This window comes from Pongo pygmaeus, chromosome 16 (assembly GCF_028885625.2).
Source record: "Pongo pygmaeus isolate AG05252 chromosome 16, NHGRI_mPonPyg2-v2.0_pri, whole genome shotgun sequence".
Classification (NCBI taxonomy): domain Eukaryota; kingdom Metazoa; phylum Chordata; class Mammalia; order Primates; family Hominidae; genus Pongo; species Pongo pygmaeus.
The window spans coordinates 27314131-27334791 of NC_072389.2; the positions used below are offsets into that span (position 1 = coordinate 27314131).

Sequence of the window (20661 nt, forward strand, 5' to 3'; positions counted from 1 at the left end):
TGTGGATGGAGCCTCTTACGTCCTGCCAATTCCTGTGCAGGGCCTGGCCACTGCAGCTGTGTATGTGTGTGTGTGTGTCTGTAGCTGTGTGTCTCCATGTGTCTGTGTGTGTATCTGTGTGTGTGTCTGTATCTGTGTGTCTGTGTATCTGTGTGTATATCTGTGTGTGTCTGTGCGTGTATCTGTGTTTGTATATCTGTATATCTCTGTGTCTGTGTATCTGTGTGTGTGTCTGTGCATGTATCTGTGTGTGTCTGTGTGTGTCTATGTATCTGTGTATCTCTGTGTCTGCGTGTGTATCTGTGTGTGTCTGTGTATCTCTGTGTGTATATCTCTGTGTGTATCTGTGCGTGTGTGTATCTGTGTGTGTGTATCTGTGTGTGTCTGTATCTGTGTCTGTCTGTGTATATCTGTGTCTGTGTATCTCTGTGTGTGTCCATGTGTGTATTTGTGTGTGTCTCTATCTTTGTGTGTATTTGTATGTATCTCTATATCTGTATCTGTGTGTCTGTAACTGTGTGTGTCTGTGTATCTGTGTCTGAGTATCTGTATATATCTGTGTGTGTCTGTGTATCTGTGTCTGTGTGTATATCTGTGTGTATCTCTGTGCCTGTGTGTGTCTCTGTGTATCTGTGTGTATCTGTGCATGTGTCTGTGTGTGTCTGTATATGTGTGTCTGTGTATCTTCGTGTATCTTTGTGTGTTATCTGTATATCTGTGTCCTGTATCTGTGTGTCTGTGTATTGCTGTGTCTCTCTGTGTGTCTCTGTGTCTGTGTATATCATGTGTCTATCTCTGTATCTGTGTGTGTGTGTCTGTGTGTGTATCTGTGTGTGTCTGTGTATCTCGCGTGTGTGTCTGTGCTGCAGGAGGGGCTGTCGGCAAGTGTAACCGTGGCGTCCTGGCTGGAGGGCCTCTCAGTGCCCGCTGGGAGAGCTCTGAAGGAAACAGAATGTTCACTGAGCATTTCCCCGTTCTTTTGCGTAGGGAAAAGCCTGTCCGCGGTCCTGGGCCGCCTCCTCAGAGGTAAAGCTGGAAACTATCCCCGCGGAGAGCGCTGTCGGGGACGCCAGGGCGGCGCGGCCTTAGACGGAGCTGCTCTCAGCCCGCACCCAAGGCTCCGCCGCAGCCCGTGCCGCCGGGAGCTGGGGAGCTGGGGAGCCATGGGTGCGGAGCGGGCCAGCTGTGGGCGGGGCCTGGTGGGGAGCTTTGTGGGCGTGGCCGGGCTATGGGCGTGGCCGGGAGGGGGCTGCTATGGGCGTGGCCGCGCTGTGGGCGGGGCCGAGTGGGGAGTGCTGTGGGCGGGGCCGGGCCGGGGGCGTGCCTGGGTGGGGGACCCGCTGCGGGAGCGCCGAGCTCCCTCTGAGTTTTTACTTCGAAGGCTGTGCTCCGCTAGCCATCCAGAGCGGAGTTGCGGACCTTAAACTCATTCCTGGAGAAAGATCAGCAAGTGCGCAGGTAAAGTGCACGTGCTCCGCGGTCGGGAGGAAGGAGGCGAGGAGCCAGCCTAGCCTGGGAACAGGCAGGGAGGGTTTACACAGCCCCGGCTGAGTCGCGGCTTAGGAAGCAAGGCAAGTTCCCCTAAAGGTCAATGTGCACAGACGGGTGCGATGGAGCCGACCTAGCGCGGCTGAGTCCGCCTGGGCCTGCAGCAGCAGCAGCTGCCCCCTGAGCCCCCCGGCTCTCTGCCAGGAGACCCAGGAAAAAGTCGCCCCCTGGTGGGCCGTGAGGTCATGGGTGGGACGAGTTTGGAAAGGTTCAGACAGCAAATGTTCCACTTGAACTCCAGGGCAGCATCTGGCACTGCGGGGCCTCCTAGCCGTGAGCCGTGGTCAGGTGTTTCCTTAGAATGGAATGCACTGGAGTGAAAACACTAAATCCCTCAAAGCTGCTTCTCTTTACTGTGGTCACACACAGTGAAATCAATGGGCATTAGTGCAGCTAGCTCTTTTCCAGGGCACAGTGTTAAGCACAGGCAGCCTGGTGTGTGGACGTTCTGGGTTTGCAGAACCAGGCACGGGCCAGGGGCTCAGGACAAGTGCCTGGTGCTCCCTTCCCATTGGGCGAATCAGAGCCTGGGGCCCGGTGGTGAAGCTCCCCAGGTGACTCTAATGTGCAGTGCACTTTGAGGAGCACTACTTAGACCAATGTGACAGTCTACAATGTGTAGATTTAGGGTGAGTGATTCTGAAGAAAAGAAACCCGAGGCTGTTAGCAGTTGTGGGCAGCTGCTGTCTACCTAAACCAGCTGCGGTTTGCTTGCTCGGTGAGCCTGAGCTTCGCGGGGCGGGCATGGCGTCTGCCATCCAGGACCCTGGGACGGGGCCTGCCAGGGCAAGGAGCTGGGCATTGAACGCATCTGGGGATAACTATCTCTCATGGAAGAACTAATGAGGATTGAACCTGAACACAGAGGTGAAAGAGCTGAGTAGACTGCAAAGAATTGCACAAAAACTGCTTGTTCTGCAAATTTGGTTTAGAACAATTGAGTGCAGTTCACATCGGTGTAATGTGATTTAGGATCATAAGTCCCTAAAGTTTCATTACACTGATGAAAAGCAAATGCCTATACTGTTCTTGTCTTATGAGAAGACCACAACCTGCAGCCCCTGGGGCAGCTGAGATCTGAGGATATCAGGAATACCAGGAATGGGGAGGTCCTGGCTGTCCCTGGAAACCCAGCAGCATGACACCTGTGTCACCTGGGTCCCCGTTTCAATGCTGGAGTGGCAGGCAGCAAGGAAATATTTTGAGTTTGAGGCCATATGCATTTTGGAAAGATCACTGTGGCTGGGGGGTTGGGAGCAGCTGGGGGGTTGAAGAAAGCCACTGCCAAGGCCTTCCCACTGAGTGTGGTTGCCAGGCCGGGGCAGGGAAGCACTGGTGAGTTGCAGGGGGGATTCCCAGTTGGTGATGGATGGTGGGATCAGTGGGCCCCTGGGAAAGGCCAGGTGTGGCTTCAGCACTCTGGGAGTTTTGGGTACCTTTATGTCTAGGGACACAAAAAGGTAGATAGACACAGTGGTTTGAGCTGCAGAAGAGAGCTGGGCGGCCACCTGTCCACAGGTGAGGATGAGGTTTCTTGGGAGAGGAGAGAGAAAAGGGAGGCTTTTAACTGCTAGTAGTGGAAAGATGGCTTGCAATGGAGATAAAGGCTACCACAGAGGGGAGGAAAGCCCAGAGCCTGGAGGCCAGGGGCAGGATCTGGGGCAGGGGCTGACCCAGTGTGGCATTCCCCATATGCTGGAAATGTGAGAAGAGACTCCACAGGCCGGAGCTCCCTCAGCTCCTTGGGGCCGCTGGCTGTACCAGCTCACTCGCTGGTTGTTGGGTTTCCGCAGTTTCGATTTGGGGTTCTGTCACTGACCTGCAGGCAGCCGGCTTGTCGCGGACTGTGGCTCTTGCGCCGGCCACCCGCAGGACCCGCGCAGTTTCGGCGGAGCGCGGCGGGGTCCGTGTGGGTCCTACCCGTGGGGAGGTGCGGCTGGAGCGCCTGTGCTCTCGGCCCGGCCACCCACTGAGGCGCCAGGAGGCGCATTCCGCAGGGCGGCGGGTAGCAGGTCCGGTGTTTCGAGGAGCATGGGACACAGTTTCCAAGCTGGCCTGCAGGATGGGCGAAGGGACACCGAACTACAGCGGCACAGCGCCGGGCCAAACTGCCCGCCGCTGGGGCAGCAGAGGGGGCTTGCGGCCGCGGCGCCGCGGAGAGGGGTCCTGGCCCGGGGCTGGGAGCGGGGCTGGGCGGCCGCTTGCCCGGCTGCGCGTTTGCTGGCGCTGTTCGTTCCTCCCTGAGAGGTGCGCCTGGCCTGCCGCGGGGCCGCCAGTCCCGGGGGGCCCTGCGAGCGCGGCCCTCGGCAGAGCCCACCGCCGCCTCCCGAGGCCCTCTCCCGGGCCCCGCCCCTCCTCCCGGGCTGGAAGGAGGCGTGCTCTTTCAAACAAGAACAGAAAACGGATGGAAAGCCACGATGGTTGGCTTAACGTTCTAGAAGCTTTTAACCAAGTTCACATGTTGAAAAATCCACCTGAAGGGATATACGGTCACACTCGCGGTCTCGGTCCAGGCCCGAAGTGGGGTGGGGGCAACGCACCCTACACTGCCCTCAGCAGGACACCCCTGTCTCAGCTCAGGACCGGCTGAGGAGGAGGCTGACCCCTGGACGGGCTTCTTCAGGCCTTCTTGGCCGCAGGGCTTCTCCTGCCCCCTCCCTGGGATCCGGGAACTAGAAAGAATGCTTCAAATGCAACGGTCACAGCATCGCTCCTGCGGACACGGCCAGGCTCCCGAGACACGGCCACGCCCCCGGCTCACAGTCATGCCCGACACAGAACACCTCCAACGACAAGCCACGCCCCCGGAGACACGACCACACCTCGGAGACAAGCCACGCCCCCGGAGACACGACCGAGCCCCAGAGACACGACCACGCCCCAGGAGACACAACCACGCCCCGGAGACAAGCCACGCCCCCAGAGACACGGCCACGCCCTGGAGACAAGCCACGCCCCCGAGAGCAGCCACTTCCCGGAGACACGACCACGCCCCGGAGACACATTGACGCCTTTGCAGACACAGCCAGGCCCCCGGAGACAAGGGCCATGCTCGGAGAGACACAGCCATGCCCTGTGGACCCAGCCAGGCCCCTGCAAGCATAGCCAGGGGCGGTTTCTCGCTCAGAGGGACGCCTTGGGGCTAAGCAGCGCGTTAGGGACGATTTGGGGCCGAGCAGCGCTTTGTGGGAAGGGGAGCATTCAGTGACGGGTGTTTTCTCTGGATGTCGGACACTGTCCACCAGAGGGGAGTTGGCTGCAGAGGGACTGCCTTTCAACAGCCAAATTTTCACCTCAGCGCCTAAACCTGGTCCTTCTCGTTCCTTGCCGGTATTATGTCAGATGTTTAAAGAACTCGAAGAACAATGTTCTTTTTTTTTTTTTGAGACAGAGTTTCGTTCTTGTTGTCCAGGCTGGAGTGCAATGGCGCTATCTCGGCTCACCGCCACCTCCGCCTCCCTGGTTCAAGCGATTCTCCTGCCTCAGCCTCCCGAGTAGCTGGGATTACAGGCACGCGCCACCACGCCCAGCTAATTTTTGTATTTTTAGTAGAGACAGGGTTTCTCCATGTTGGTCAGCCTGGTCACGAACTCCTGACCTCAAGTGATCCGCCCGCCTTGACCTCTCAAATTGCTGGGATTACAGGTGTGAGCCACAGCGCCCGGCCACAATGTTCTTAAGATTTACGAAGAAGCTGTTTTCCACACGCTATTGATCGCCGCCACTGTGAAGTCGGCGTGCGGCGCCTGCTGTCGGCTGTCGTTTCGCAGGGGCGGGGTGGGAGGGCCGCGGTCCCCCGGGCGCACCCGGGCGGGGAGTGCGCAGGGCGGCCTGGCTGGGCCACTCCTGCCCTCCCACCGGGCGCCAACCGGGGATCCGCCAGCTCGAGCTCTGCTCCGAGTCCCGCAGACCCACCATTCCTGGAGCACTCAGCCGTGCGGCCACGGGCGCGCCAGTACCAGTGGGAAAGGCCGGGGCTACTTGGACCTGGGTAGGAGGCGGTGACCCGGCCTAGCTTGAGCGCCGGCAGCACCGCTCTCTCTTGGCTGCTCCTCCTTCACACCTGCAGGGCTGGAGCCTTTTCTTGGGCTGAGCAGGTGACGGAGGCTCCTGGACCCAGTGGAGAAGGGCCCAGGCGTGGAACCCCGTCCCCTCCTCGGCAGGGCAGGTGTCAGGACCACGCCCGGCGCCGTGCCCTGGCCTCTGTCGATCCTGGCACCGGTGCCGTCTCCCCACTCCGCCCTGGGAACGCTGCGGGAGGCGGGGCTCGGGCAGGCTTGGTGAGCTTCTGGCGCGCTCTGAAGGCCACGGCACGGCGGGGCGTCGAAGGCCTCTGAGAGACGGTGCTGGCAGCAGGGGCGGCAGGAGGGGCCCGGGCCCACCCCCACCTCGCAGGGCCCGAGGGCGGGGGCACGGTTGCAGGCAGAAAGAGCGCAGAGCCGGAGAGAGGGCCGGCAGTCGCCCACACGAACGATTTGGGGTTGGGTGTGAGGACTGGAAGGTTCCACCGACTCTGAACCATCTATTTTTTTTTTCTAAAAATAAGCCACAACCATCTATTTTTTCTTTCTAAAATTTGGTGACGACTTGGTCACTTCGGTGTGAGTCTTGCTTGGAAGGAGGGTCCTGGGCGCCATCGCAGGGAAGACCTGGAGGGGTGGGCTGGGGCTGTGGCATACTCCGCCCTGTGCCGCCGGCTTACAGCTCCCCCACCCCTCTCCCGCCAGCTGCAGGTGTCCCTACGGGCCGGAGCTCTGCCCAGGGTGGCCCTGCCCTAGGCAAGTCAAGCGCATGGGGCCCAATAAAGCAAAGCCAGGCTGAAGCTGTGGTTCCCGTGAGAGTGCAGCCACGGGCTGGGGTGAGGGGAGGGTCACCCCAGAGGACGGGCTGTGTGCTGGGGAGTGGGGTCACCCCAGAGGACGGGCTGTGTGCTAGGGTGTTGGGGTCTCCCAGAAGACGGGGTGTGAGGGTGTTGCAGTTCCCCAGAAGACGGTCTGTGTGTTAAGGTGTTGGGGTCCCCCAGAGGACAGGCTGTGTGCTAGGATGTTGGGGTCCCCCAGAGGTAGGCTGTGTGCTAGGGTGTTGGGGTCCCCCAGAGGTAGGCTGTGTGCTAGGGTGTTGGGGTCCTCCAGAGGACGGGCTATGTGCTAGGGTGTTGGCGTCCCCCAGGGGATGGGCTGTGTGCTAGGATGTTGGGGTCCCTCAGGGGATGGGCTGTGTGCTAGGGTGTTGGGGTTCCCCACAGACTGGGCTGTGTGCTAGGATGTTGGGGTCCCCCAGAGGACAGGCTGTGTGCTAGGGTGTTGGGGTCAGCTAGGGGACAGGCTGTGTGCTAGGGTGTTGGGGTCCCCTAGGGGACAGGCTGTGTGTTAGGGTGTTGGGGTCCCCCAGAGGACAGGCTGTGGGATTGGAGTGCTCCATCATCTGCATGAGAGGCGATGACCAGGTGGGACTAGGAGGAGTTAGGATGTGTTTGGAAGAACTGGATGAGGAATGTGTGAGAAAGAGGGAGAGGTCGGGGTGAGCAAAGGCCTCTGTCTCCCAGGGAAGAGGCAGGAAGTGAGGTGGAACGAGAGCCCCTACTCAACCCCGGACAACCACTAACCTATTCCCCATTTATATAGCTTTGCCGTTTCAAGAATGTTGTAGTCACGGAATCAGAGTAAATACTCTGTTGGAACTTGCTTTTTTTCATTGAGGATTTTCACTCTGGATTCCTCTACGTTGCTGTGTATGAATTGTCTGTTCCTTTTGATTGTGGCTTGGTCTTCCTGGCATGCATGCACCACAGCCTATTTCACACTCCCTTAGGGACAGACGGCTGCGTGGCTTCCAGTTTTTCATATAGCTTCTGTGAACATTCGCATGCAGGGTTTTGTGTGAATGAAAGTTTCATTTCTCTGGGATTAATGTCCAGGAGTGCAGTTGTTGGTTGGTAGTTGCAATTTTAGTTTTTTAAAAACTGTCAAACTGCTTTCCAGAGTGGCTGTACAATTTTACATTCCCATTGGTGATGCAGGAGTGAACCAGCCTCTTGAGTCCTAGGCAGCTGGTGGTGTTGTCTCTGTTTTCTTCTTTCTTTTCTTTTCTTTTCATTTTCTTTTCTTTTCTTTCTTTCTTTTTCTTTCTTTCTTTCTTTTCTTTTCTTTCTTTCTTTCTCTTTCTTTCTTTCTTTCTGTCTGTCTGTCTGTCTTTCTTTTTTGAGATGGTGTTTTGCTCTTGTCACCCAGGCTGGAGCACAATGGCTCGCTGCAACTTCCACTTCCTGGGTTCAAGTGATTCTCCTGCCTCAGTCTCCTGGGTAGCTGGGATTACAGATGCCCACCACTACACCTGGCTAATTTTTGTATTTTTAGTAGAGATGGGGTTACACCATGTTGGTCAGGCTGGTTTCGAACTCCTGACCTCAGGTGATCTGCCTGCCTCGGCTTCCAGGTGTGAGCCACTGTGCCTGGCCTGTTTTCTATCTCAGCCTTTCTGATAGGTGTGCAGTGATAGCTCATAGTTTTAATTTGCATTTCCCTAATGGCTCACGATCTTGAACATCTTCTCACGTGCTTAGTTGCCATGTGCATATCCTCCTTAGTGAAATCTTTGCCCATTTTACTTTTTTTTTTTTTTTTTTACTTTTGAATTTTGAAAATTGTTTAGGAGTGGTGAGAGGGAACATTCTTGCCTTGTCTTCCTGAGAAAGCTTCAGGTTTCTCACCATTAGGCATAATGTTAGCTCTATGTCTTTTGTAGATGTTCTTTAATAGGTCTGAGGAAGTTCCTCTCTATTCCTAGTTTTCTTAGTTTTTGTTTCATCATTAATTGGTGTTGAATTTTGTTAAATGCTTTTTCTGCATCAATTGATATCACCATGTGATTTTTCTTCTTTAGCTTGTTAATATGGTAGATTACATTGCTTGATATTTTTCACAGTTTTATTGAGATTATAATTAAATACCATATAATTCACCCATTTAAAGTGTACAAATTCATACCTGTAATCCCAGGACTTTGGGAGGCTAAGGTGAGAGGATCACTTGATCCCAGGAGTTTGAGACCAGACTGGGCACCATAGCAAGACCTTGTCTCTACTAAAAATAAAAAATTAGCTGAGTGTGGTGGTGTGTGCCTGTGGTTCCAGCTACTTGGGGGCTGAGGTGGGAGGATCACTGAGCCTGGGAGGACAAGACTGCAGTGAGGCGTGATTGCACCACTGCACTCCAGCCTGGGTGACAGAGAGAGACCCTGTTTCGAAAAAAAAGTACAATTTAATGGTTTTTTTCAGTATATTCACTGAGTTTTGTGACCATCACCATGATCAATTTTAGAGCATTTTTATTAACCCAAGTGAAACTCCACATTCATTAGCATTTGTTCTTCATTTCCCTCCAACCCTATCCCCTCCCCTAGCCATAGGCAGCAACTAATTTATTTTATTTTATTTCCCTATGGATTTACCTGTTCTGAAGATTTTATATACACATGGAGTCAGGCAATATGTGGCCTTTTGTGACTAGCTTCTTTCACTGAGCATGTTTCCAAAGGTTATCCATGTTTCAGCATGTGTCAGACACCATTCATTTTTATTGTCAAATAATCCACTGTGTGTATATACCACATTTTATTTATTTAGTAGTGGACATTTGGGTTGTTTGTACTTTTTTTGAGATGGAGTCTTGCTCTGTCACCCAGACTGGAATGCAGTGGCATGATCTCAGCTCACTCCAACCTCCGCCTCCTGGATTTAAATGATTCTCCTGCCTCAGCCTCGCAAGTAGCTGGGGTTACAGGTGCCCACCACCATGCCTGGCTAATTTGTGTATTTTTAGTAGAGATGAGGTTTTGCCATGTTGGCCAGGCTGGTCTCAAACTCCTGACCTCAAGTGATCCTCCTGCCTCAGCCTCCCAAAGTGCTGGGATTACAGGTGTGAGCCACTGTGCAGGGCCAGGTTGTTTCCACTTTTAGGGTATTATGACTAATGATCCTATTAATGTTATTGTACACATTTTTGTGTGGACATATGTTTTAATTTCTCACGGGCATATTCCTACAAGTGGAATTGCTAGGTCATATGGTAGCTCCATGTTCAACACTGATTGATTTTTGAACATTGAACCAGCCTTGCATTCCTGGAACAAACCCTACTTAGTTATGTGTGTAGCTCTTTCGACATATTACTGAATTCCCTTTGCTAATATTTTGTTAAAGATTTTTGCACCATATTCATAAGAGATATTGGCCTGTAGCATTTTTTCTTTGTACTGTATCTGATTTTGGTATCAGGGTAATATTGTCTTCATAAAACTCACTGATGAGGTATACCTGATTTTCTATTTTCTGGAAGAGATTGTATAGAATTCGTGTTAATTTAAATGTTTGGTAGAATTCTCTAGTGAAACCATCTGACCCTAGAGGTTTCTTTTGTACAAATTCAAATTTAATTTACTTAACAGAAATTATAGAGCTATTCAAATTACCCATTTTATATTGGATGAGTTATAGTAATTTGTGCTTTTTGAGGAATCACTAAGTTTTCCAAGTTATGTATGTAAAGTTGTAAAATGGCAATCTAATATACCATTATTATTCTTTGATGTCTTCAGGGTCTGTAATGGTATTTCCTGTTTCATTCCTGACATTAATAACTTTCATTCTCTCTTTTTTCTTTGCCAGTCTTGCTAGAGGATTGTTGATTCCACTGATATTTTCAAAGAAGTAGCTCTTGGTTTCATTGATTTTTTTCTACTGTTTTTGTTGATTTGTTTTCTATTTCATTGATTTTTAATCTCAGCTTCATTATTTCTCATTTCTGCTTGCTTTGGGTTTATTTTCCTCTTCTTTTTCTAGGTTCTTGGGATGAGAGCTTATATTATTTTTGAGACTTGCTCTCCTTTTGATACTAGCATTTATGCTGTAAATTTCCTCCCATCACTGATTTAGCTGTGTTCTGCCAATTTTGATATGTTGTATTTTCACTTTCATTCAGTTCAATATAATTCTGATTTCCCTTGAGACTTTCTTTTTGCATCCTGGATTATTTGGAAGTATGTTTAATTTCCAAGTATGCAGATTTTCCTCCTCTCTTTTTGTTACTTATTTCTAATTTGATTGCATTGTGGCAGATTTCAATTCTTTTAAATTTGTTGAGGTTTGGTTTGTGGTCCAATGTGTAGTCTATCTTGGTGTATGTTCTGTAGGCACTTTGTAAGAATATTCTGCTGTTGTTGGATGGAGTGTTCCATAAATATTGATTATATTCTATTGGTTGATGGTGTTGTTCAGTTCTTCTGTAACTACACTGATTTTCTGTCTAGTTCTATTAATTGCTGAGAGATAAATGTTTAAGTCTCTAACTATAAAACTATACTATAAATGTGTCTTTCTCCTTTTAGTTCTATTAGTTTTTGTGTTAGATATTTTGCAGCTCTGTTGTTTTGTGCATATGTGTTTAGGATTTCTGTGTCTTCTTGGTAAAGTGACCTTTTTATCACTACAAGATGTCTCTCTCTGTGCCTGATAATTTTCTTTGCCTTGAAGTTTAGCATATATTACATGAATATAACCTCTCCTAATTTCTTTGGATTGATGCTTGAATGATATATCTTTTTCCATCCTTTTACTTGCACCCTACCTATATTGTTATTTAATTTTATTTTTCAACTTTTATTTTAGATTTGGGGCTACATGTGCAGGTTATTACAAAGGCATGTTGTGTGACACTGAGGTTTGGTGTACCACTGAACCTGTCACCCAGGTAGTGAACACGGTCCTCAATAAGTAGTTTTTCAAGCCTTGACCTCCACCCTCTTTCCCTGCTCCAGTAGTCCCCAGTGTCTGTTGTTCTCATCTTTATGTCCATGTGAACCCATATACTGTTATTTTAGAAGGAAATTTCTTATAGACCTCACATAGTTGAGTCATATTTTTAAATTCACTCTGCCAATTCGTCTTTTAGTTGATGTATTCAGACCATTTACATGTAATGCATTTTTTTCTGATATGTTAGGGCTATGGGTAAATTGAACATTTTTTTAGAATTCCATTTTGATTTGTTGTTGTGGGAAGTCAGGGATCCTGAATGGAGGGACCGGCTGAAGCCATGGTAGAAGAACATAAATTGTGAAGATTTCATGGACATTTATTAGTTCTCCAAATTAATACTTTTATAATTTCTTACACCTGTCTTTACTGCAGTCTCTGAATATAAATTGTGAAGATTTCATGGACACTTATCACTTCCCCAGTGAATACCCTTGTGATTTCCTATGCCTGTCTTTAATCTCTTAATCCCATCATCTTCATAAGCTGAGGATGAATGTTGCCTCAGGACCCTGTGATGATTGCGTTAACTGCACAAATTGTTTAAACAATATGAAATCTGGGCACCTTGAAGAAAGAACAGGATAACAGCAATGTTCAGGGAGCAAAGGAGGTAACCTTAAAGTCTGGTGGCCTGTGGGCCTGGAGGAACAGAGCCATATTTCTCTTCTTTCAAAAGCAAATAGGAGAAATATCGCTGAATTCTTTTTTCTCAGCAAGGAACATCCCTGAGAAAGAGAATGTGTCCCTAAGGGGGGGCCTCTGGAATGGCCGCTTTGGGGACGTCTGTCTTTTATGGTTGTAGATAAGGGATGAAATAAGCCCCGGTCTCCTGGAGTGCTCCCAGGCTTATTAGGATGAGGAAATTCCCACCTAATAAATTTTGGTCAAACCGATTGTCTGCTCTCAAACCCTGTCTCCTGAAAAGATGTTATCAAAGACAACATGTGCCTAAAACTTCATTAGCAATTTTAATTTTGCCCTGGTCCTGTGATCTCGCCCTGCCTCCATTTCCCTTGTGATATTTTATTACTTTGTGAAGCATGTGATCTCCGTGACCCACACCCTATTCGTACACTCCCTCCCCTTTTGAAAATCACTAATACAAACTTGCTGGTTTTACAGCTCGGGGGGCATCACGGAACCTACCGACATGTGATGTCTCCCCTGGACACCCAGCTTTAAAATTTCTCTCTTTTGTACTATTTCCCTTTATTTCTCAGACCGGCTGACACTTAGGGAAAATAGAAAAGAACCTACATGAAATATCGGGGGTGAATTTCCCCTGATAATTTATCTATAATGTTTCTTGGTGTATCTCTTTTATAGCTTTTTAAAGTTGTTGTTCTAGGTATTAAAGTATATATACACGTTACTTGTCACAGTCTACTGATGCCATCATTTTATCAGTTTGAGTAAAATCAAGAAAACATACCTCCTTTTACATCCTTTACCTCTCTCATTTGTTATAGAATTGTCTTGACGATTTCCTCTGCATATATTGATAAACACGTCAAGGAGTGTTAAAATTTTTGCTTCAAACATTCAACAGGATTTAGGAAAATCAAGAGGAGAGGGAAAACATATTTACCTATGTATAAATGTTATTCAATAGCATGCTATCAACAGTAGATGACAGAATTATTTCCATTAAGCACTTGCATTCTCTGAATGAAAACAGCACATGACGCATCTGTTAAGAATCTTGCTTGGACTTACCTTTCTTTTCCCTTTGAGAGGCAGTTTTGCTTTCGCTGCCCAGGCTGGAGTGCGATGGTGCAGTCTCAGCTCACTGCAACTTCCACCTTCTGGGTTCAAATGATTATCCTGCCTCAGCCTCCCAAGTAGCTAGGATTACAGGTGTCCGCCACCACGCCTGGCTAATTTTTGTATTAGCCAGATGGGGTTTCACTATGTTGGCTAGGCTGGTGGCAAACTCCTGACCTCAGGTGATCCACCCACCTCGGCCTCCCAAAGTGCTGGGATTACAGGTTGTGAGCCACCACACCCAGCCTGGACTTACTTTTTATTTTATTATTATTTTTTGAGATAGGGTCTCACTCTGTCACCCAGGCTTGAGTTCAGTGGCACAATCCTGACTCACTGAAGCCTCGACTTTCCTAGCTCAGGTGGTTCTCCAACCTCAGCCTCCTGAGTAGCTGGGACTATAGGCATGCACCACCATGCCTGGCTAAGTTTTTGTAGTTTTAATAGAGATGGGATTTTGCCATGTTGCCCAGGCTGGTCTCAAACTCCTGGGCTCAATGAATCTGCCTCCCTTGGCTTCCCAGAGTGCCAGGATTACAGGCGTGAGCCACCATGCCTCTCCTTACCTATATTCTTTTACCTTCCTGATGTTCTAAAATGTATTTTTTCATTTTTCCTTTCTGTTTAGAGAACTTCCTTTAGCCATTCTTTCATGGTAGGTCTGCTGGCAATAAATTTTTAGTTTTCTTTAAAAACATCTTGATTTCTCTTTCACTGGATATAGGCTTCTGGCTTGACTGTTCCTTCCTCTCATTACTTGAAAAATGTTATGTCACTTTCTTCTGGCCACCATGGTTTCTGTCATCTGAATTGTTTTTTCCCTGTAGGGACATTTTAATTTCTCTCTTTAAGACTTTTTTCTTTGCTTTTAGTTTTTAAAATTTTGCCCACTATATATGTTGGTGTGGATTTCTTTGGGATTATCTTGTTTGGGGTTTGCTCAGCTTCTCAAATCTATAGGTTTATGTCTTTTGCCACATTTAGGAAGTTTTCAGCCATGAGATCTTCGAATACTTTTTAAGCTACATATTCTTCATCATCTTCTTCTGGCATTTGGATTATATGAAAGTTAGATCTTTTGTTATGGTCCCATAGGTCTCTGAGGTTCTGACAAATTGTTTTAGACTATATTTTCTCTATTGTTCAGGTTGAGTAATTTCTATTGTTCTATCTTCCACTTATTGATTCTTTTCTCTGTCCCCTCTGTTTTACTGTTGAGTTCATTTTTGCATTTTAAATTTTGCTATTGTGTTTTTCAGTTTCATTTGAGTCTTATTTGCTGAGACTTTCTGTGTTTCATTTGTTTCAAATGTGTTTATTTCTCGTTGAAGCATTTTTATTTTGGGTGATTTAAAAATATTTTTTCAGATAATTCTAACATCTCCATCATCTTGGTGTCATCATCTATTTTCTTTCAAGTTGAGATTTTCCTGGTTATCACTATGACAGGTGGTTTTGAGTGAAACCTGCATATTTTGAGTATTACATTATAAGACTCTAATCACCACTTAAACCTTCTGTTTAGTTGCCTTCCTTTGACACCACTCCAGCAGAAGGGCCTGACACTGTCTCATTGCTGCCAGATAGGGTTAGAAGTTCAGGTTCCCCAAGATGGGGAAGGATTCCACCTTATTGCTGGGTGGTTGTGGGACCTCTGCCTCTCACTAGGCCTCTGCTGATATCACCCTGGCTGAGTGGGGTGGGACACCTCATTACTGCTCACTACTGACCTCTAGTGACACCATTGGGGGGTGGCCTCATTACTGCTGAGCAGAAGTGAATGCCCTAACTCTCCATTTGGCCTCCTCTGACACTATGTCAGCAAGGAAGGAGAGGGGTCCCTTTTACTGCAGGGCAGGGATGAAGTCCAGGCTCCTCACATGGTGGTCCCCACTTAAGCCATTGGGGGAGGAGTGTGTAGGGAGGAGGTGGAACTCCCTAGCACTCAGCAACTGTGAATGTCCAAACTCCCTACTCCGCCTTTTGCGAAGCATCCCTGTGAGGACTGGGGGCCAGGCACTGTGTAATAGCCTTTGGAGGGTGCCCACTCATCCTTTGCTCTCCTGAGTGGATGTGGGTCTGCAGTATTAGGCTGCAGTAGAACAGATACTGTCTAAAAGCTTTCTGTCTTGCTAGGCTACTCATTTCCTGGTCCTTTGGCTGGGGGCAGGCTTCTCTTGGGGCTTTTTGTTCTAAACATCAGGTTTTTAGTTGTACTTAGCAGGAAGAACAGGGAAAAGTAGGTCTTCTCTGTCTTCCTGAAAGCACCAGTCCTGAGCTGTATATTTTTAGTGTTGGCAGATAGGACAGTATGTTTGCATGCCAGCTTGTGAGGTTTGGGATGGGGAGGAATGCAACAGTGCAGTCTGGGTGGGGGTGGGAGCAGGTGGGCTCCACTGTACCTGGCAGGGCTGTAGACAAGTGTGTCCTTGAGAGGCTGGGCTTTTATTCTCATTGCTTCTAGTTTTGCCAGCACGGCCATTCTGGGGCGTTTTGCTCTTGGAGACATTCCTCACTCTTGCCCTACTGTGTTCTGAATCCCAGTGTCTGACTCCAGCTTGGGCTCTGGCTTGGGTTCAGCCAATAGGAGACTCTTCTAGGAGATTAGGGGAGGGAGGATGCCCCACTCTTCTTTGGGGCATCTCTTCTGGGGCTCCAGCTCCTTCTAGAAGTTCTCAGAGTAGCTTCTATTTCCTTCTTGGACCCTGGCTGATTCAGACAGTGAAGGGAGCAAGAGGCAGAGGCAGCAGCTGGGAGTGAAAGGGGGTGTGGGGTTTAAGTGGGAAATGGAGGAGAGCAGGTGTGTACACTGTCTGGGGAGGTGTGGTGGGATTGCTGGGCAGTACTGGGGCCCACCTAGAGTTCCTCATATGATGTCATCTGCAGGCATAGGCAGCAAGGAAGGTTTTCTACAGCCATGTTCAGCTGCTAAGCAGGGTTGGGATTTGGCCACAGGTGGCAGACTCTAGGGGCCCATGGTCCCCACTTCCTGGTGTTCACACCCTGGTTTAGTCCCCTCCCTCTGAGTGTGGGCAGGCAGGACCCAGGACTGACCTCCAGCTGACAGAATACAGCAAAGTGGTGGATGTCCCCCTGACACGTAATAGCCTATAAAACTCTGCCTCACTGCTGCTCGCTCTCCAGATGCTCCTTGTTGCCTGATAAGGCAAGCAGACATACTGGAGGAGCCCACATGGTGAGGATGCAGGAGCCTGTTGGGGTGAAGGGGGCCTCTGAGGGGGCCTCCTGTAACAAAACACCGTAAACTTCTTGCTGGCCCACAGCCAGCAAGAAGCTGTGGCCCTGAGTCCTGCAGCCACCAGGACATGGATCCTGTCTGCACTGAGTGACCTTGGCAGCAGATTTTTCCCCAGTTGAGCTTCTAGATGAGATCACAGCCCAGTGGCCCCTTGAGATCCCAAGCAGACAACCCAGTTGAGCCACCCTGGCCTTGACTCACAGAAACTCTGAGATTATACACGTGTGTGCTTTTTAACAGGTACACTTTGTGGTGATTTGTTTTGAAGCAATAAAAAACTCGTTTATCAGGTAAGTTTGAGAGAATGAGTTGAGGCAAGTAAGAGGAGGGTGTTTGCTGGACCACAGAGGCTCCACCGGGAAAGAAGGGAGTGAGGTCTTGGAGAAGGGACATGGCCTGAAAAAGAATGGACATTTGTTGCACTAAGGGTGGGTGGTATGTTCCTCTGTGAGTCCATTCATGCTGCTGTAACAAAACACCATAAACTGATGACTTATGCCACAAACATAATTTCTCACAGTTTGGGAGGCACCCAAACTGTGAGGCACAGCACCAACAGATTCAGTGTCTGGGGAGGGCCCACCTCCTGGTTCACAGACAGTATCTTTTCGCCGTGTCCACACATGGTGGAGAGAGGAGCTGAGCTCTCCCGCGACTCTCAGAAGGGTCTGGAGCTGATTCATGAGAGCTCTACCCTCAGGGCCTCTCCAAATCCCAGTCACCTCCCTGAGACCCCACCTCTGAATACCATCCCATTACAGGGGAGGGTTTCAGCCTCTGAGTTAGTTGGAGGGCACATGCACATTCAGTCTGCGACAATTCCAATGGCATGTTCTTCTAAAGAAGCTGGGTGTTTTAGGAGGGGCAATGGTGCCCTGGAATTGTCAATGGAGAGCAGAAGGACCCCCTCTAAAGTCTCAGCAGGACCAGTTACATAATTTGTGGGGCCCTTTGTTCAAAAACCAGGGAAAATGCCATTAATGGTAAGGATAAAGTTTTCTCCTTTCATCCATAGTCTCTCTCTCTGGGCTTCTCATGGTGCTTTTAAATTGGTATTTAATGTCATTATTCTAAATAAAAAAAATTAAATTTTAAATTGTTAGCATTACTTTTACTAGTCATCTTTATATCATGCCACATCAGTTTTAAATGAAAATATTGAAACATTTAGCTCGTGTGTGGAAAAAAGTTGTGAAATCAGACAACTTTTTTGTAGCTGGTATGTACATTTGTACTTTGTTCTTACCAGGCAGTGGAGCCATTGTCTAAAACCAATGCAACTGCTTTATCTCACTTTTATGATACAAGAACATTCTGCTGACATGGGCTGCCTTCGGCTCACTGGTTTGTGAGTGATCACTCTCAGCATAAGTGGTTGGTTAAAGCAGGGAAATAACAATGCTGAGAAGCATATGTGGACTTCCTTTGTCGTTCAGGTTTCTTCGAATGTCATGTCTTTCTATATTTGAAGTAAGTTCTGGCTCTACCAGGAAGTGTGCGTCTGGGGCTATCAGTGCTTGGCTTACTCAGCTGCAGACATGACACGTCTTGTACTTGCTTTGAGTCTCAGCAAACTCCCGTCATCCTGGGCCCACTGGAATTCTATGCTCATGGGGCATTGTGAAGACTGTATGTGAAACACGCGATTAGGAGTGGCGATGCACTACTGTGCTAACTCCAGCCCTAGCATGTGCCTTTGCATCTCAGCGCCAGAAATCCTGCTTGGCCAAAGTGCACAGTAAGTCCTGGCTTCACGGCAACCCTGGACAGCAAACCAAGCGGCTGCAAGGCCAAAGGTCATTTCTGGTGCTGTAGGATGCTTGAAAATGTAAAAAATAAAATGGTAAATGGTTTGAAATATAAGCCCCAAAGTAGGACAGCATAACTTTACAAGTATGGGAATAGTTCTTACTTTTATCATAGGCATTATTATATTCTCACCAGAAAAGTATTAATTTGCTAAATGCAAAAAATGTAAAAATCATAGACGAGACAAAACCAAAGGAAAAGGACCCTCGTGGGCACTTTCGCCATCCAGAGGTAGCCATGTTTTGGAGGGTGTGTCTTTTGGGCCTCTGTTCTACATATGCAATTTATACATATTTATTTCAATAAAAACATCAGAGTGTACCACTTGTGCTTATTCTTTCCACATCCTTAGCATTGCCCCCTAGCAAGAACCATCTCTTAACTCATTTTTAATGTAGCACTGAATTTCATGCTGTGCACACATCACAATTTACTTAACTAGCTCTCTGTTGCTGAACACTTAAGCCACTGCTAAGGTGTCCGGAGTTGGTTCCTTCTGGTGGGTTCTTGGTCTCCCTGACTTCAAGAACGATGCTGCAGACCTTTGCAGTGAGTGTTACAGCTCTTAAAAGTGGCACAGACCCAAAGAGTGAGCAGCAGCAAGATTTACTGTGAAGAGCCAAAGAACAAAAGTACCCACAAATTAGAAAGGGAGTCCAGCGGGGTGGGGGTGGGGGGTGGTCAGCTTTTTATTGCCTTATTTGTCCCCGCCTATGTCCTGCTGATTGGTCCATTTTACAGAGTGCTGATTGGTCCACTTTACAGAGTGCTGATTGGTCCATTTGATAGAGTGCCGATTGGTGCGTTTACAATCCTTTAGCTAGACACAGAGCACTGATTGGTGCATTTACAATCCTTTAGCTAGACAGAAAAGTTCTCCAAGTCCCCACTCCACCCAGGAAGTCCAGCTGGCTTCACTTCTCACTGGTGTGAAATGCTCTTGCGTGGTTGGGATGCTGGAACTCTGGGACCGCCTCCGTAGAAGCAACCTTCCTACTGTACGGACTCCCAAGGTGCAAACGTTAGTCCCAGTGTGCCTTTCATCAAGAGTGGTTTCTTTCTGGCTGCCCTAGAGAGAAGACTGGCAGTGGAGCATGCATCTGGAGGGCAGAGACGGCAGGCGGTACCCCGGCGCGCCGGCAGTGGAGCTCTTGCAGACGTCCGTGCCCACTGGACTCGCTGAACTTGCAGCCGGCAAGGGCAGGCCTCCGCGGGGAGCCGACGGGGCTGACCCCTCGCACTCCTGCTCCAGCGGGGCCACCGGGCAGAGCTCTTGGGCTCCTGCAGGCCAGGAGTTTGCTTCATTCCTCACAAAAGGGAGGTGAGTTTAAAATAGTGCCATCTTCTTATAAATGTGGACTTCACACAGATTGGGTTTCCGTGAGCATCGTTCCCCCACGTTTGTTGTGGGAAAAATTTCCAGAAATTTTGCAAGAATTTTTCCAGCATTAGATCTCTTTCGTGACTTAGTTTTTGATGACTGATATTTGTAAAATATGATGAACTTAATTTAGCTCCAAAAGATAATAAAAATAGAAAAGAGAGTTTGTAGCATGAAAACTTAACACTGAGTATATTATTTAAGGTATTGCAATTATTCTGCAATTTTGGAAAGCATATGTCTCTTAGGGCATGCCTTATTTCTATACATATAGCAAGTGAATTAACTGAGTATTGTTTTTATGTCAGAAAAGTCAGAATTTACATAAAAGGAAATTTAAAAATAATTTCAACTTTTATTTTAGATTCAGGGGTTAAATGTGCAGGTTTGTTACCTGGGTATATTATGTGATGCTGAGGTTTGGGGTACGACTGATCACCCGGGTAGTCAGCATGGTACCCAATAGTTACTTTTCCATCCTCCCTCCTCCCGCCCCTGTGTGGTCTTGAGTGTCCCCTGCTGCCTTCTTTATGTCTATGTGCATCTGGGGGTTAGCGCCCACTTGTCATGAGAATATGTGGTATTTGGTTCCCTGTTCGTGGGTTAATTCGCTTGGATAATGGCCTCCAGCTACATCCATGTTGCTGCAAAAGACATGATTTCATTCTTTAAGAAAAAATTGGATACATCTTTGAATATTTACTTATGTAAAGACAATGAATGGTTTTTACATGTCAATGCTTATACTGCAAACCCATAATTTGCAGTTCACACAGATGTCCTTGTAATGAGAAAAGCAGCATCCTATGAGTAGGTGTCTCTGCCTGTCTTTGTTGGGCCATGTCCATTACATGGCAGATCTGAGGATCCTCATTCCCACAGCCAGAGCCCCGACCCCTGCAGTACTGATGGTCTCTCCAGCCTTTAACAAAGCCCCACAGAATTGCATGCGGGTGTGGTGCATGCTGCTGCTGTCATCCTGCCCGCTCCAGGGGGAGCTCCCCAGCGTGCGTGCTCATCTTTCACTGAATGTTTCTATTGACTTATAGTCTACGCTGTCCTTTTGCAAGTGGTGAAACTTTGAGT

General features: G+C 48.4%; 1 protein-coding gene across 1 annotated transcript in view; it reads left to right on the top strand.

The window, feature by feature from the left end:
- The first annotated feature begins 1357 nt into the window (after positions 1-1357).
- OCA2 (OCA2 melanosomal transmembrane protein) overlaps positions 1358-20661 on the top strand; it is a 347971-nt gene continuing 328667 nt past the window's right edge. Inside the window, exons 1-2 of the mRNA XM_054452341.2 lie at positions 1358-1458; positions 19268-19515. Of these exons, the coding sequence (XP_054308316.1) occupies positions 19289-19515 (227 nt within the window). The 5' untranslated portion in view covers positions 1358-1458; positions 19268-19288. The remainder of the gene's footprint in view (positions 1459-19267; positions 19516-20661) is intronic.